Genomic DNA, 17,731 nt, shown 5'->3' on the forward strand with positions numbered 1-17,731 from the left:
TCAATCTTGAAAGCGACGTGCGATGCCGACAGCTAAGAGTGCCAACTGTTGATAGCTTCTAGCCGCTTACTTAGCGTTGAAGAGGGCCCGTATCTTGAAAGCGATCTGCGAAACGGGCAGCGTTTGCTCCGTGTATTCTCGCCGCTTCGTTGGCGCGAGAGGCAGCACAGTCGCTCGCTGCTGCGGGCTCTATCTTGACAGCGATCGTCTTGCATGACGGACAGAGGGTTTTCTCGTTGGGTAAGCATAGAAATGCTTACGCATTAAAGAAATCGGTTACTTTGAATTGAGCGATGATAAAAACCTAACGAACTCATCCTGGAAGATGAGATAATTCATTGTTTATAGCCACGGAAGTGGCATTCTGATTATCTATTTATGCTATTAGGGACACCCAATACTGTACTGCATTATGTCAATCTGCTTCTAAAGCTGAATCGAAATTACCCGCTTGTATGATAAAGCTGCACCTCTACGCTTTCTTTCTTTTCCCGAAACGATATATCAGTTTCTCTTATTCATCATTCTTCCGAGTTAATCGTAAAAACAAGCGAATTTGCCTGTCAAAATTGAAAAATGATCTCTTTTGCACGGACTCAAACGCTGTTTGTCCCAGTATTTCCAACGTTAGGCGTTGATCACGGCATGGCAAAGGGTCTTCATACCCAGAAATGCGAGACATGAGGCTGGTAAGATCTTTAGCGCCCTCTCTCGGTGGGCGTCGGCTCGGCCCTGCGTAACTGAATGGGCACCGCAGTTAAAAAATTAAAAAAACGCTGTTTTGAATGTGGATTTCACTGACACTTGAAAAAGACACATTTGAGGGCATCTTCGGAAAGTTTGAGAAGCGATAGGATGCGCACAGGTTCGGAAAAACTGTTTATTAATTATTGCATACTTGTGTGCTTACTATATAAAATTACATGATATTGCTGTCGAAAGCAAGAAAGAGTTTCACATTGCGCTGCAACATCCTGGAGGAATTGAGACCCTAAGTATTCCAATCTTGACTTCTTGGGAAGTGCACGAAGAACAGGGCTATACTTGACAAACACGAGCGCCGAGTATCAGCACCAATTTATTTGAATGTCACATACATATATGTATATACAATTTTCTCATTTACATTTTTCATCTAATTACAAGATTTGAGAAATTGAATTATTTAAGACTATTATGTCATTAGGTGGAATGCAAAAAATAATGTGAGTAGCTCCAAGCAACGGCAAACAACATTACCTTGGTTCTGTCCAGGTACCTGGCATTTGCATATTTTTAAATCTTGGTGCGTGATAGTTGGGACACCCTGTATGAGTACACAAGGTGCGTCAAGGCTAAAACTTCTATCCAAAGAAATAAAATAACATTATAGGTGAGATGAAGCTGGAGCACTTCCTCTAACAAATCATAACTCGAAGTAGTTCAACTTCTTGCTGAGGAGATTGATCGAAGGCACACTCTGCTGTGATCTGAGTTTTTTAGCGTAAAGAAGACTGGACACAATACAGAGGACATACACGGCGCCAACTTCCAGCAATGTTTTATTATTGAAAACCAGGTTGTACATATATACTCAGGCACATGAATCACAGTCACGTGTGCATGTCATTCAAATCAGAGCTCATTGCATTCGCAAAAACTTATCGGACAGAGCTAGCGATGGCTAACTGCTTCCCCGAAGGTAGCAAATCTGTTCAGTTACTGTTATCACTCTAATAAGTTCGCACTTGCTGCTACCACTGATGATGGTTGTTTGAAAAAGCGGGGAGCACTGATGCTGTTTCCAATGAAGGGCCAGAAAATCATCTGACGTCACTTCGCCGATCTTATTCACGCAATCTGACGCTTGCACATCTGCCTGACTGCCCGACGTAACATTTTCCGCACGTTAGAGGAATACAATAAATAATTCAAGTTTTGCATTCCACAAACCTGTTATTATTTAGTTGACAGCATTCATCACTCCGTTTCTTCGCAGTCTTGTTTTTCTAAAAAGGCTGATTAGTTTACTAGGTGCAGAGACATCAATATTACCGCGGTGAGCCATTTTCTTTATGCTAAAAGCTGTGAACTGCTGGTTTCGTTTTGTCATGGTTACTACTTGCTTTCTGGTCACGATTGGTGCTTCCTGTTTTTGGCATTTGCTTCAGCAAGCTTTCTGCAGCTGATGCAAGACTGGGATAACCTGCATCACGTAAGCGCAAGGCTTGCAATCTGAACCCTTCGTTGATTGCAATGCGGGCAAGATTTTTTAGGTGCGTTATTGAAGCAGATGTTTGCTAATCCCCCTTTTTTACCAATTTGGAATGGATGAAATGATAACGGTTTATTTGCCATAGGGCTGCAGCACCAGCACATCGCGCCATCACCAAAGGTAAATTTAACATCAAGAACTTTTATGACTCCTTTAAGAGGTACTTCGAAGGTAACTTGCAATGGACTAGCGTATAACAATAAAAAAAGCAGAGGAACACTCATTGTCAAACTTTTCTAACAAATACTAAAAAATCATCTACAAATCTGAAGCCTTCTAACGACGTTTGGCTCTTTCTAGTTTGGCGTAGTATAAATTGCTCACAAGGGGAGCTTATCTTAGACAAGATCTTATACAAACCCCTTGCTAAGTAAGGACTGCCATTACATAAAAAATTTACTTGAAATACAATTCCAGAAGTTATAAAAACATTCGGCTGCTGTGCTATGTAACAAGTAACGTGCTAAACCTGACGACTCCAAATTCATCTATACATCATTGAACACACCTTAACAAATCATTCTGTGGTAGCGAATAATACAAGCATTTTACATCTGCTGAGAAGGCTTTAAGTACTTCGTTACATTTGGTCTCTACAAACTGTAGGATTTTGTTAGAAATTTTTGTGATGAAAGTATCTAACCTCGAGTAGGTTCAGCTTGTGTAATAAGTACATTGCGACAGACGTGCTTTTTCCTGATACAATCACTCTGAATGGGACACCCAATGTATGTGTTTTCGCGCTAAAAATACATCGAGGCTAGTATTTTTGCTTTTTCCCCAACCTTGCAGCACCTGATCTAGTTTCAAGACCCTGCACATCGCGACGGCTCTGGTCTTAACTTTTGTCAATGACATCCGTTTGTGTTTATTACACACCGCTATGAGATCGCTTTATTGACTTTGTCGTAGCTATCGTCTGAAAATACTGCAAAGCCTTGTTCTTAGTCAGCATGTACTACGGACAGTGCATGTTCAACAACGTACGAAACAACGCATTTTACAGGCAACTTGGAACGGTGAAGCTTAAGTCTTAGTTCCAGCACTTGACTCACTTTTTCAGGCAGCAAAAACTCGTCTGGAATTCATCTTGAAACTGCAGCGCACACACAAGAAACAAGGACACACGGCAACTTTCAGTACTTTTACAACTCTTCTGGGATGCGGACTTTGCTGGTCTTGAGGCTTGATCAATTCTGGTGCTTCTTCGAGACTTGATCCCGGAGATACCTCAGCTGTGGCTGCCACAAGTATTCTCTCATCTCATCTGCCAGAGTCAAGGATTTGCCAACTTGGTTGTTTGCCACACTTGATTCGTAGGAGCTGTGCGCGCCGAGATGAGCTCTGAGAATTCGGGCTTCACGCAGCCACGCTGAATCTTTGGGATCCGTGTCCTGCGGAAGAAGCGGATCCACTGAAAAGGGCCCTGAAGTCTTCAGGTCTTTCGCGCATATTCAGCTCCGCAGTAAGCTCAGTAAGCCTCGCTAGCTCTGTCCAATAAGCGATTGAATGTTTTGCGCATGCCATGAGCTATCACTAAAATTTTCTCCTGATTTTAGTGAGGTGTGCACGTGATTGTGGCTAATCTAAGTATATAAGTACAACCTGATTTTCGGGAATAAAACGTTGTTGGAAGTTAGTTCCGAGTGTGTTCTGTGTGTCTTCTTGTGTCCAGTCTTATCCACTCTAAAAAACTCAGATCAAGATTCCATACCAACAAGCCCACATTGGTACTCGGCTCTCCTGTAAATCGCGTTTTTCCAGCCTTGCAATTTGAAGATATTGCACTGGTCAAAATAGTGTGTGTAGCCGCACGACGCCTTGTAGGTGGCCGGATCGCTATCCCGTTCTGGGTTGAGTGTCGAAGTGTGTAAAAAACAAGATAAAGTTTCGAGGAACACGCGATCTACACGAGAGTTGGGGAACGTTGGGGAATGTGCTCGGCAAAGATTTGAACTACTCAGATCGATCATTCGTTTAAGCACGTGGCCAGTGTGTTCCTGTTTTGTCTCTCCTTGTAATGCTGTTTGGCTTTGTTTTTCCAGTCTCCGGAGTCATATTTTTACCGTTTGCCCACCTTGCGTTTATATATATATATATATATATATATATATGTGTGTGTGTGTGTGTGTCTTTCGAATAAATGCTGGTTTATAATCTGCGGCTTGTGTTCGTCTATTACTGCCTCTTTCTTTGCGCAGTTCCGAAGATGTCAAGTAATATGTACGACAAAGCTCGGTTTAAAACCTTTCATTAGTATTTCAGTCGAAGGTGATCATAAGCAATTGATTTATCGTTTTAAAATGCTGTGGTAATATATTCCATGTGAAGAGAAACCCGGTAAGTTGTGGCAAAATATCTGCCTCACGACGAGCACTCGTGAATTCTCCTGGACAGTTATGCTAACGAAAGTATATGGAGCCAATTTGTAAAATGTGTTCACCTATATTAATATCTAACGGCCGGTGTAGGCTCTGGTGATCGAGATGTCGTTCTGATGCCCATTGTGACTGGTCGTATTATGGCTCAAGCGAAAGATGTGACTCGATAACTTTTGGGACCCCTTGTCTCTACACGCAAACAGAAGGCAGCCTTGGTGGGGTTTAGGCGGACGCTGTCGACGACCAGATTACGTGTTTCCCCTTCGAGCACAGATTTCTCCTGAGTGTGAATGGTGTTCGTGCCCTTTCAGCCCCTGCAGTTCGGTGGTTGCTCCGATTCCACAACCACCGTGAGGGCACCAGGGCTTTTTTCGGCATTGGTTGTTACTTCCATGGCGCGCTTGTTGATCCACTTGTTGGCCATGTCCCAGGCGAGAACCAAGGGATGCTCAAGAAACACGTACACCAGGTATCCCGCGGCTATAGCCATCATGAAACTGGAAACAGCCGAAGACATCTGCAAAATGAGAAATGGGGCGTTCGGATACTATCACTGCGTGCTGCCCATGATGAGCCGAAACAGTTTTAACGACTGTCATTATAAATCGCTGAGATGCTGCACCCACTTCGAAAAAAAAGGGCATTGTTGGGAGGGAAAGCAGGGAACACTAAGCGATGGTGGCAATGGCTCCTTGACTATGCAAGACGACATTTCAGTTTAATTACAGTTCACTCAGTGCAAGCATTAGATAACAGAAGCATTATGAACTGTCGGCAAAATGTGTCGCCACTTTCACCAATTTAATAGTGCCGCCAAATTCAGCAGAAAGATAAAGTGGCGGCATGTTGCGTTTCTATATTGAAGACAACGTTGTTGAAACAAAACGCATTGCCTCCCTTACTGGGCTTATATGAATTGCTCTAGAACGACAGCAAACTATTCCTTGACTGAAGTGTTTAGCGCGGGAAAATCAGAGACGAAGAATCAAGAGAAGACCGAGACCTTCCAACAAATGTACCTGCCACGATAGCCCAGTGGCGTTGCACTGCTGAGCTCGAGGCTTCGAGCTCAGGATTCCAGTGGCGGAATGCAAAAAAGCTAGTTGCTGGGTTGCACCATTCCAGGTGGCGAAATAATCCGTATCCCCGTATTACAGCGTGCCCCATAATGAGATCGGGGTCTCGCCACGTAAAACCACTTAATTTATTCATTTAAATTTCTCCAAGCAACAATTATTGCTCAAACAAGCTATTTATAAATAGAAGCCATATCACGTAGAAGCCTTAAAAAGCGGCAGTGGCAAAGGCAACGGGCCGGGTTATGTGAGTCACGTGCAGATGCCTTGACAAACTTACTTGTTTATCGTGTGATTTAAGGTGCCTCTTTGGGTGTTCTTAGCGGAGCAGAGGATGACTATCAGCCACCCAGCCAGAGCGCGCCGTAATCCAAGAAGCCATATTTGTTTGTCGACTTTAGTAAACTATAGAAGCTGCATGGAAACTGCAAGGAACAGGAGCCGTAGTAGAGCTGCGCTCGCCTTTGAAGAACTTGAATTGATCAGCCGTGGTCTAACGTGGCTGCCATATTCTGTTTCGATCTCCTTTACACATTCTTATATTAATGTAATCTGGTGGCGTGGAGCAGAGCTACAACACCCGACTTCTAATTTGAAGGTCGTAAGTTCGAATCCTCCTCCAGTCCATTTCATTTTCAGACATGGCGCCTGACACCGGCAAAAAAATATCGCCGAGAGCTAGTGGGGCTATACTAGTCCAGGTGCAACCAAATTAGGAAGGGCCCACTAAGCTTCAACCAAGTCACTTCCTCACCAAAACAGGAATTGGCCTCCCTGGTGCAGTATGCGGCCACTACTTTCTTCGTGACTCCTACAATTAACCCATGGCTCTCAGTGCCCAGCGGCTGCGGGGCAACTGACCAAGGCGGCGGTAAGACCTGCGACACGCCGGAGGGTGTTATAGGAATCTCTGGGTCCGGACAGACCGCCACTGGAAACTCAACCTGGCAGCGTTATACACGCGCACCCTCTAAGAGTGTGGCTAACTTAGCAGGCCTAGTTGAATTATCACGCATCGCCTTGGATATCATCGAAAGATGTTCAAGAGACGATCCGCCACGAGAAAGACGGTGAAGTGTGTCTGTGCTCTTCGTGCGAGGGAGTGTGGGCCTGGCTGTTTGGCTCCAGTGTAAAGAGCCTGCAAATAGCCTCTATTGTCTGGGCAGTTGCGAAGTTCCGTCTACGGTCGTCCTTTCTCCGTAGTCACTGACCATCATGCCCTCTGCTGGCTCTCATCGCTAAAAGATCCTACAGGCCGGCTTGGTCGATGGCCTTTGAGGCTACAAGAATTTTCATATTCCGTGGTGTACAAGTCTGGCTGCCTTACCAAGACGCTGACAGCTTGTCGCGTTACCCTGTTGACGACTCTGCCTCCTCCAATAGTGCTGCTTCCGTTTTCTCAGTATCCCAGCTCCTTCATTTCACCGACGAGAAACGTCGTGATGCCTACATCAGAGCACTCATTGACCGTTTTGAACACTCTCCGGCCGATGCTACTCCACGCCTCTTCGTCCTCCGCGACGGTAGTACCGTCATAACCTTCATCCGGACGGCTCTGAGTTCCTACTTGTAGTACCTAAACACATCCGCTCAACCGTTCTAGAAGAGCTTCACGACGCACCAACGGCAGGACACTTCGGCGTATCTCGAACCTATGACCGAGTACGTCGCCGTTTTTTCTCGCCGGGCCTTGCCCGTTCCGTACGGCGTTAGGTAGCTGCTTGTGAACTTTGCCAACGACGCAAGAAGCCTTCCCAGCTCCCCGCTGGTTACCTGCAGCCGCTCGACATCCTTGCCGAGCCCTTCCATCATGTTGGCTTAGACCTTCTCGGCCCTTTTCCAGAATGTACATCAGAAAAGAAGTAGGCTGCCGTCGCTGCGGACTACGCGACCCGCTACGCCGTAACACGCGATCCGACCAGTTGCGGTACTGATGTCGCGGACTTCCTCCTACACGATATCATTTTGATGCATGGTGCTCAGCGTCAAATGCTCACCGACCAAGGCCGTACGTTCTCGTCCAAAGTCATTGACGACATCATGAGTGCCTGCTCAATACAGCATAAAATTACCACCTCCTACCACCCACAAACGAACGGACTCACTGAGCGTTTGAACCGCACGCTCAGCCATGCTATCGGAATTACAGACATGCATATCACCGTGACTGGGACCTCGCCCTACCTTACATTGCCTTTGCGTACAACTCTTGCCGTCTCGAAACTGCTGGCTTTTCCCCGTTTTATTTCTTGTATGGCCGAGAACCGACGCTACCACTATACACTGTGCTTCCGTCCACCACCGCTTCAACTAGCGATTATGCCCGTGATGCATTCGCCCGTGCTGACCATGCTCGCCAACTTGCGCGTGCTCGTCTGCAAGTGTCTCAAGAAAAACAGAAACAACGCCACGACCTCCGTCACCGTGATGTGCATTTTGCACCCGGCACTTTCGTGTTGCTTTGGTCACCATCGCGTAAAGTTGGCTTTTGTGAAAAACTGCTCTCCTGTTACACAGGCCCATATCGCGTGCTCCGCCAAGTGACCGATGTCACCTTTAAAATCGTTCTAGCCACTCCCACTACGTCCTCCGCTGTGACCACCAGTGATATCGTCCACGTCGCCGGGCTCAAACCCTACAACTCTCCAAGTGCCTTGGTTATTTAACAGCACTGTGACGGCGCTTTTGCCGCCGGGCGGGGGGGGGGGGGGGTAGTATTACGATATCATCGAAAGATGTTCAAGAGACTAGCCACCACGAGAAAGACGATGAAGTGTGTCTGAGCTCTTGCTTCGAGCGAGTGTGGGCCTTGCTGTTTGGCTCCAGTGTAAATAGCCTGTAAATAGCCTTTTTTGTCTGTGTGCTTCCACACGTAACAATATTATTCGCCTTAGTGAGGTTAGTGTGATAACGTCAAGTGCTGACGTGCCACTGCGTTATCGCGTGCCCTGATATCAGCCGCGGATAGGCAACCGCTGCCTATAAAAGTGCGTCAAGCGAATAAACGCACCGACCACGGCTGTTTCTTCGAGTACGGCTGCTCGGCTACTCGGCTGCCGCACGCTACTACATCTACTGGCGACGAAGATGGGATTACGGCGGCTGGCCACTTGCTTCTTCTGTTGCTGCTGAAGACGACGACAGCCTGGCCGGCGTGGCAATGGCGAAGGTGGGAAAAATTGATAATTTTGATGAAAAGAGTGAGAGCTTCGAGTCCTACTTGGAACGATTTGAGCTTTACGTCTTGGCAAATGATGTGGCTGAAGGCAAGAAACTAGCTGTATGATTGACTGTAGTAGGACCTCGAGTGTATGAAGTGTTGAAGAACCTGCTAATACCTCACTCCCCAGCCAGCAGAACGTATGACGAGGTCACGACTCTCTTGAAAACCCATTACAGTCCCCGAAAAGCCGTGATCGCGGAAAGGTGCCGATTTAACCGAAGAGTGCAACTTGAGCAGGAGACGGTAGCCGAATTTATTGTTCAGCTGAAGCAGCTGGCTAGAAGTTGCGATTTTGTCAAATTTCTCGACGAAGCGCTTAGAGACAGGCTTGTCGCCGGGCTACGCTGTGCCGACACTCAACCTGAGCTGTTTGCAGCTGAATAGCTGACATGCGAAGAGGCATGCAAAATCGCGTTAAATCGTGAACTAGCTTCTACGCAAACACAACAAATGAAATTAGAAGAGCCCTAAGGTAGACCGCAAAGGCCGACAGGGCTAGAAGTTGATGTTCTGAGGAAGGGCAATCGTGCTAAGGAAAGCTATCGGGTCAAGACTGAACCCCTAGAGTGCTTCCGTTGCGGTAAAAGTCATGCGCCCGAAAGTTGCCGGTATCGCAAGTACAAGTGCCACAATTGCGGTGAGCAAGGTCACTTGCGCATAAAGTGTAGACAGAGCACAGGCATACCGAAGGCGCTTATTGCAGTCGATTGCCGGGAAGACGATTCCGACGAAGATCGAGAAATATACAGTATGACAATAAATAAGTCTGCGTACTATGTCACTGTTCACATGGAAGAACAAGCCATAAGAATGCAAATTGACACAGGGGCTTCCGTCACCGTCATGCCAAAGTCTGTTTTTGAGCGCAAGTTTCCACACTTTACGGTCAAGAAAGGTACTGTTCCTTTAAGGACATACACAGGGGAACTGGTGCCGGTCGTAGGATCGGTGAACGTGCGAGTCTAGAATGGTGATTAAACTGAGATTTTACTGTGCTTATAGTAGGTTACTGTGGACGAGAGTTTCCATGTCTGCTTAGTCGTAATTGGCTGAGAAAGCTTAAATTGAACTGGCAGGAAGTTCAAGCTTTACAGCAAGACGATGCCATGAATGAAATAAACAAGAAATTTGAGGCCGTGTTTTCACCACAGATTGGATTGATAACGGGCTACAAAGCACAAGTTCATTTGAAGCCAAACAGCAAGCCAGTATTTTGCAAGGCCCGCCCCGTCCCTTTTGCGTTGAGGCGAGTTGTGTCCGAGGAACTGGACGCCTTAGAACAGACTGCAGTATTAAAAAAAAAGGTAACCAGAAGTGATTGGGCAACTCCTTTGATGGTGATACCTAAAGATGGAGGGGCAAAAGTGCGGTTGTGCGGTGACTACAAGGTCACGGTGAACCCGGTGCTTCTGACTGAGCATTACCCTCTTCCTTTGCCAGATGACTTGTTCGCAATGTTAGCAGGCTCAAAGGTATTCTGTGTTCATGACCTTGCTACTGCTTACCAACAAGTGGAGCTTAACGAAGATGCGAAGGCGATTTTAACTGTAAACACACACCAAGGTCTTTACCAATACCAGAGGCTCCCTTACGGCATCGCAAGTGCTCCTGCCATATTCCAGTCGCTCATGGACGGTCTTCTAAAGGTATCCCTCAAGTAGGGTGCTACATTGATGATGTCATCATTGGAGGTTCGAATGCGAATGAATGTCGGCAAAAGCTGGAAGAGGTGATGATGTATGGTGTTTAATGGCGCAAGGGCCAAGTATGGCCAAAAGCGCCATGCCAGTGTTTGTGAGTTTGCAGTGGAGCGATGAATTCTGAGAAATAGATGAGGCGTGGCTGTAAAGGGGCCTAAAATAGTCGCTGGAAAGTGCGTAAAACATACGTGTATTAAGATCATGGCAATGGCTAATGAGGTGTGCTATGAAAATGAAGAATGCATTGAGGGAGAATGATACGATTTACAAAATATAACAGATGCAAGAATTGGCCAGAAGCACAAGTGCCTAAACAAAGCCCGTGAAACACAAGGGCCTGAAGGCACGTGCGATAAAAATAAACTATCATAGCAGCATCCTCTGGAGAGAGGATGCGCTACGAACTTATTGGGCTAATAACGTGTAGTACAACATCGTTCAAGAAACGGAGAACTGCTCTGGCGTTAAAAAGAGGTTCTTCACCAATAAACATCGTAGGATGAAGAGGGATATGATAGTGGTATGCTACAGGGAAATGTTTCCTTCTCTCTGTTTCGGCTTCCCGACACTCCAGTAAGACGTGGAGTACGGTCAGCCTTTCCCCACATCTGCCACAGAGGGGAGGTTCAGCACCAGTTAAAATGTATGAATGTGTACCATATGTATGTCCTATTCTAAGGCGGCAAAAGAGAACTTCAGTGTGTCGTGGCTTTGTTAATGATGGCCAGTTGCCCAAGAGGGGCTTAATTACATGGAGTTTGTTCAGTGTTTGTTCATCCCATAAGTGTTGCCAATAGTTTCTGAGTTTTTTGCGTAGAAATGGCTTTAAGTCTGTGGCAGGAACGGGTATGGAAAAATTGCTAGGTTTTGTTGCTATGGAAGTTGCCATTTTGTCGGCGAGCTCGTTACCCTCTATATACCTGTGCCCAGGCACCCAACATATTACAACCTGTTGATTAGAAGCATACATATTGCAGAGTAAGGAATAGAGGTTATTTATAACAGGATTTTTCTGTTTTCGTAGCGATTTCAAAGATTTCACGACACTTAAGAAATCTGTGAATATAATGGCCTTTGGGAGCTTGGCTTTCTTGATGTGTTTAGTAGCCGACAGTAAGGCATAGGCCTCTGCCGTGAAGATACTGGTTTCAAGATGTAAAACGTCAGATTCAGAAAACGGTGGGCCAACAGCCGCGTAAGAGACGCCGGCTTGTGATTTCGACGCATCCGTGTAAAACTCTGGACAGGTGTACTTCGACTGAAGCTCTCGAAAGTGCATATGTATGTGCGCCTCTGGGGCGTGTTTTGTTACCTCTACAAATGATGTGTCGCATTCAACGATTTGCCATTGCCACGGCGGCAACAGCTCTACTGGAGCCATTAGGCAATTTTCGAGGATTGGGACATTCATTTCATCGGAAAGTTTTCTGACCCGCATTGAGAAAGGCTCTCTCACTGAGGGTCGATTATGGAATAGTGGAGCACATGCCATATCGTTAAGATGTTTGTAGCAAGGATGTCGAGGGTTAGACTGTACTTTGAGGAAATATGTGAAACTGCTGTATGTTCTTTGCAGGTGAAGGGACCACTCATTTGATTCTACGTATAGACTCTCAATAGGGCTTGTTCTGAAGGCGCCTGTGGCTAATCGGATACCCAGATGGTGGACGGGATCCAGTATTTTTAGCGCGCTTGGCGCGGCTGAGTGGTATACCATGTCACCATAATCCAAACGTGATCGAACAAGGCTCTTATAGAGGTTAATTAGGCACTTCCTATCACTTCCCCATGTTGTATGAGAGAGAATTTTCATTAAGTTCATTGTTTTTAGGCATTTTGCCTTCAGATATTTGATGTGCGGAATGAAGGTCAATTTTGAATCAAGTACAATACCTAAAAACTTGTGCTCCTTGTTCACAGGTATTCGTTGCCCAGACACTTCGATACTGGGATCGGGGACTAGTCCTCGCTTTCTTGTGAAAAGGACACAGGAACTTTTCTGGGGGTTAAGGTTAAATCCGTTTTTGTCTGCCCATTTAGACACTTTGTTTAGGCCTTGCTGTATCTGTCGTTCACAAACTGCGAGGTTACAGGATTTAAAGCCTAATTGCACATCGTCTACATAGACAGAATAGATGATTGCTGGAGGTAGTGATGCACGGAGCGAGGTCATCTTAACAATGAACAGCGTGCAACTGAGCACCCCTCCTTGAGGTACACCAGTTTCTTGTGTAAATGGGCGGGACAATACGTTGCCAATTCTGACTCGAAAAGTACGGTTAGACAGGTAGCTTTCTATAGTGCTAAGCATATTACCTCGAATGCCCATGTGCGACAGGTCTCGTAAGATACCGTACCGCCATGTCGTATCGTACGCCTTGGCCATATCAAGAAATATAGACAAGAAATATTGATTGTGTACAAAAGCATCACGGATGTTTGCTTCGATGCGAACGAGGTGGTCGGTTGTAGATCGGCCTTCCCTAAAGCCACATTGAAATGGGTCAAGCATTTTGTTCGACTCTAAGAAATGTACAAGACGGCGATTGGTCATTTTCTCAAAAAGTTTGCAAAGGCAGCTCGTAAGTGCTATAGGCCGGTAGCTGGTCACCAATGGTGTATCATTACCATGGTTTAAAACTGGGATGACAATAGCTTCTTTCCATTTAGCTGGCAGATACCCAGTGGCCCAGATAGTATTAAAAAGTGTGAGTAGTGTGATTTGCGTGTCGGGGTGCAAGTGCTTAATCATATCGTACATGATTCGATCCGGACCCGGTGCAGAGCTCTGACATGCTGACAAGGCGGCTTTAAGTTCGGCAATGCCAAAAGGACGGTTATAAGGGTTATTTGGGCTGCATTTTCGGTTCAGTGGCTTAGATTCTTCTATTGCTTTGTACTCCAGGAAGCTCGCTGAGTATTGGGTGGAGCTAGACACATGCTCGAAGTGTTGACCAAGTGCGTTGGCCTGATCTTCCAACGTGTTTCCTTCTTTATCCACCACGGGCAACGGATGAACTTGTTGTCCCTTAAGCCTCCTTAGTCCGTTCCATACTTTTGCCTCCTGTGTGTATGAATTGATGCCGGACAGGAACTTCTCCCAGCTTGCCCTTTCAGCTTGTCGTCGCGTTCGCCTTCCCTGTGATTTTATGTTTTTGAATTCCATCATATTTTCTGCAGTTGGGAATCGGCGAAGTATGCCCCACGCTTTATTTTGTTTTTTACGTGCCTCCTGGCACTCATCATTCCACCATGGAACTCGTCTTCTGGATGAGCTCCCGCTTGATTGTGGAATGAACTTCTTTGCTGCCTCGATGATAAAATCGGTAAAATACGCTACCGCGTCATCTATACTAAACTCGCTAATAAAATCTCGGGATATAAAAGTCGATTCCTTAAAAAGTTTCCAATCAGCAGAGGCTACTTTCCATCTAGGTACATGTGGAGGGGAGTCACTTTGCGTTACTAGGCTTAGAGTTAATGGAAAGTGGTCACTTCCGAATGGGTTTTTGATTACATTCCATTCTAAGTCAGGAAATAGGGAAGCAGATCCAATCGCCAAGTCTATCGATGAATAGGAATTGTGGTGAGGATTATAATATGTTGGTTCCTTCTTATTAAAGAGGCATGCACCGGAGTTTATTAAAAAGTTTTCTACGAAACGGCCTCTCGCGTCGCATGGTGAGTCTCCCCACAATGTATTGTGGGCGTTAAAATCTCCCACGAGTATGTAGGGCTTGGGAAGTTGATCGATAAGATTATAAAAGTCTGTTTTCTCGAGGTGATGATTTGGGGGTATGTAAATAGAACATACAGTTATCAACTTGCTGAAAAGAATTGCCCGAACAGACACTGCCTCAAGGGGCGTCTGGAGAGCAACCTGTTGGCAAGCTACAGACTTATCTGCTACTATTGCTACACCGCCGGACGAGACGTTAGCCTCATCGCGGTCTTTTCGAAAGATGGTGTATTGACGAAGGAAGTTTGTGTTTATAGGTATGAGATGTGTCTCTTGAACACACAGCAACTTTGGATTATGTTTGTGTAGGAGTTCTCTTATATCGTCGAGGTTGTGTATAAGTCCTCTGACATTCCATTGTAGTATTTGTGTCTCCATAATGAAGAAAGTGTTTGTGCTGTGTGTTTAAGAGACTAATATTAGCTCACGGGGCCCTTTCCAGGCGCCGTAATGAGCATTTTGTCTTTTTTGGAGCGGTCGAGAGAATCCCGCCGCTCCTTAGGCGCTGGCTGCGCCATCTCAATAGGTGTTATGTCCATCGCCTCTTGTGAGGCGCTGGACACGCGCCCTTGAGAGCGCTGTGTTGGGCGTGAAGGCCTCGACATGTCGGACGAGACCTTTGGGGCCACCAACCCGGAGGTTGACTGCTGCTTTCGGCCGGCATCTTTGTTCCTGTGTTGAGTCCGACCAGCCCATTTCTACGCACGGCGCTCCTGCAAGCTACCGCTTTGACGCTGCGGCAGGTGTGCCCTGCAGCAGTCCTCAGGCAGAGTGGTGCGCCGCAGACACCGGCTCATCGGGTGTCGCCGTCGGCTCTACCGGAGACAGTAAGAAGCACATGGCGACCACCTCTCCTACTTTGACAGGGTTATGTACGCCAGCCGAGATTATGCGACTTCAGCCCCACGAAGCTCGGGAGCAACACCAAATCGCCGCTGCCGACAAGGTTTTGACATATGGGATCACGGCCTGCCCTGCTGTAGACCCCGGTTGCCAGCTACTTTTTCCACCGCGGGTCTCGGACTCTGCTTCGGCATCAGGCACCACACCATCACTGCCAGAGCCCGCGATAACATGCTATCCACAGCAGTCGGTGACGTGGTCTCCAAGCTCGCTGTTGGATTTGCACATGAAGGTGCCGTCTCACCGGCTGACACCGTCGGCTCTATCCGAATTAGTGGGAAAGGCCGGGCGCACTTGCGCTTCCGCTACCATCCCGCTTCCGCTAGATCCAACTAGTATCCCGGCCTCGAACTTGGACAGCTCAACTGCACACGACCTGGCATCGAACACCTTGAGGAGCCTTGTTCCGTCAGTGGCAACTCTGCAAAAGCGCAAGTTGCGTCCCATGCGAGCATGGATGCTCACCTCCTCAATTAAGAAGCCGCGTCGTAGACCACACCGATGCGTTTCGACCGAACGCGATCAATGCGACCATGCGCGTTCAGTGCTACAAACTGTGGTTTGGCGTCAAGAATTTCCTGTCGTATTTTTTCAAGAGCGACGGGATAATCGTCGGCGAGACCTGTGACCAGCGCGCTGCAGTCAGTGCCGCCCGCCAGAGAAGCTGGTTGCGCGCTGGACGGATTACCAACGACGACCTCAAACCCTGGACAAGTTGCTTAGTTGCAAGCGCACCGGAAACTTGCAGCGTGGCCGAGTGTCAAGGCGAAGCGAACTTGGCCACGCGCGCTCGCAAGGCGGGCGCTAGAAGAGAAGAAAGACGACGGACAGAGAATAGAACAGCCGGCCCAGGAACGGGCGCTGTGTCTTGTGTCTCTTCTTTACAATATATAATGCCGAGAGCTAGTGGGACAATTCTAGTCCGGGTGCAACCAAATTAGAGGCCCACTAATCTTCAAGATCCGAAGAAGCTCGACAGCCGTTGATCCTCACTCCTAAGTCTTAGACTGGGAAGGCCTAGGAGTGAGGACCAACGGCGAATATCTCAGCAACCTTTGGTGTGCAGATGACATTTTCCTATTCAGCAACAATGGGGACGAATTGCAGCAAATGATTGAGGCCCTTAACCGAGAAAGTGTAAGAGTGGGGTTGAAGATTAATTTTCAGAAGACAAAGGTAATGTTCAATAGCCTGGTCCATCTACAGCATTAATGAGAGGGTAGCAGTCGTCGTAATAAAGCTGAATCGGAGGTATAGAATGAACAAGCCTACGCCCCAACCTCGAGTCACGATGAAAAAGAATTAGAACAGTTTTATGAAGATGTTGAATTAGGATGAAAAAGGTGCAAACAAAAAAGGTGCAAACTGTAGTCATGGGCGACTTCAATGCAAAAGTGGGGGGAAAGCAGGCTAGTGAGCAAGCAATTGCCAACTGCCGCATCAATTCTAGGAACACTAGAGGACAGATGTTGGTAGAATTAGTAGAAAGGAATAGTCTCCGAATAATGAACACCTTCGTCAGGAAGCGTAGGAACAGGAAGTGGACATGGAAAAGCCCTAATGGAGAAACAAAGAATGACATAGATTTCGTACTCTCTGCCGATTAGAAGTGTTAGGTAGGGTAAAGTGCAGTGACCATAGGTTAGTGAGGTCCAGGATTTCTCTAAATTTGAAGAGAAAAAGAACAGAATTAGTCTAGAAGAAACGGACCAACCTAGACGCTGTAAGGGTAAAAGCAGACCCATTCAGGTTGGTGCTTAGAAAAAAAATTTGCGTAGCCTAGCGGACGTGTGTCACGTCGGCTCCGTCTTCCTGCAATGGTTTCTAGCGGTAAACTTTGTCAGATTGGTGTAACGGCTGATGCAGTAACTCTAACGCCGGCCACTAGGCCTAAAGAGGGCTAAGGCTTCACGAGGCCCCCGGTGCCGCCGCGTCAGCCGTGCGGCAGCCAACAGGCGATATGAATATCCCCGTGCAACGTCGCAGCGCCGAAAATGGCGAGCTAGAGGCCATCGATTGGATCATAGTACTCAACAAATGCAACCTCGAGTAGAAATGGGCACGGAAAGCCAAGCTCGCCTCAGAAGAGGTGCTAGCGATAGACGCCCCACCATCATCACCGAAGCGCGACAGCAAACAGCAAGCGTAGAATGTATCGCTTCGAAACAAGTAAAGCTCCCCGAGAATGGCTGGAGAATCATTTTCCAACCCAAGGAAGGCATGATAATCAAACATGCGGGCGCTCTACCATGAGGCGTAGTGGTAGAGCGCCCACCCCGGCTGCGGGAGGTTGTGGGTTCGATTCCCACTGCCGCCGGGCACCCACTGGTTCAAATGGGCCCAAGCGTACCCCAGCCTGGTGTTCGGCTTCCTTCAGGGGTGATACGCTTGCGAAAGGAGCCTGCGCCCTGAATTCCCGTCGAAGCCCTCGTGAGCACAAAAATACAGTACGATG

At 47.1% G+C, this 17,731-nt stretch overlaps 1 protein-coding gene across 1 annotated transcript in view; it reads right to left on the minus strand.

Annotated features, from left to right (window-relative positions):
• Positions 1–4,383: 4,383 nt before the first annotated feature.
• Positions 4,384–17,731, minus strand: part of LOC119447504 (nose resistant to fluoxetine protein 6) — a 515,692-nt gene continuing 502,344 nt past the window's right edge. Inside the window, exon 15 of the mRNA XM_049660741.1 lies at positions 4,384–5,152. Within this exon, the coding sequence (XP_049516698.1) occupies positions 4,943–5,152 (210 nt within the window). The 3' untranslated portion in view covers positions 4,384–4,942. The remainder of the gene's footprint in view (positions 5,153–17,731) is intronic.

This window comes from Dermacentor silvarum, chromosome 1, assembly GCF_013339745.2.
Source record: "Dermacentor silvarum isolate Dsil-2018 chromosome 1, BIME_Dsil_1.4, whole genome shotgun sequence".
Lineage (NCBI taxonomy): Eukaryota > Metazoa > Arthropoda > Arachnida > Ixodida > Ixodidae > Dermacentor > Dermacentor silvarum.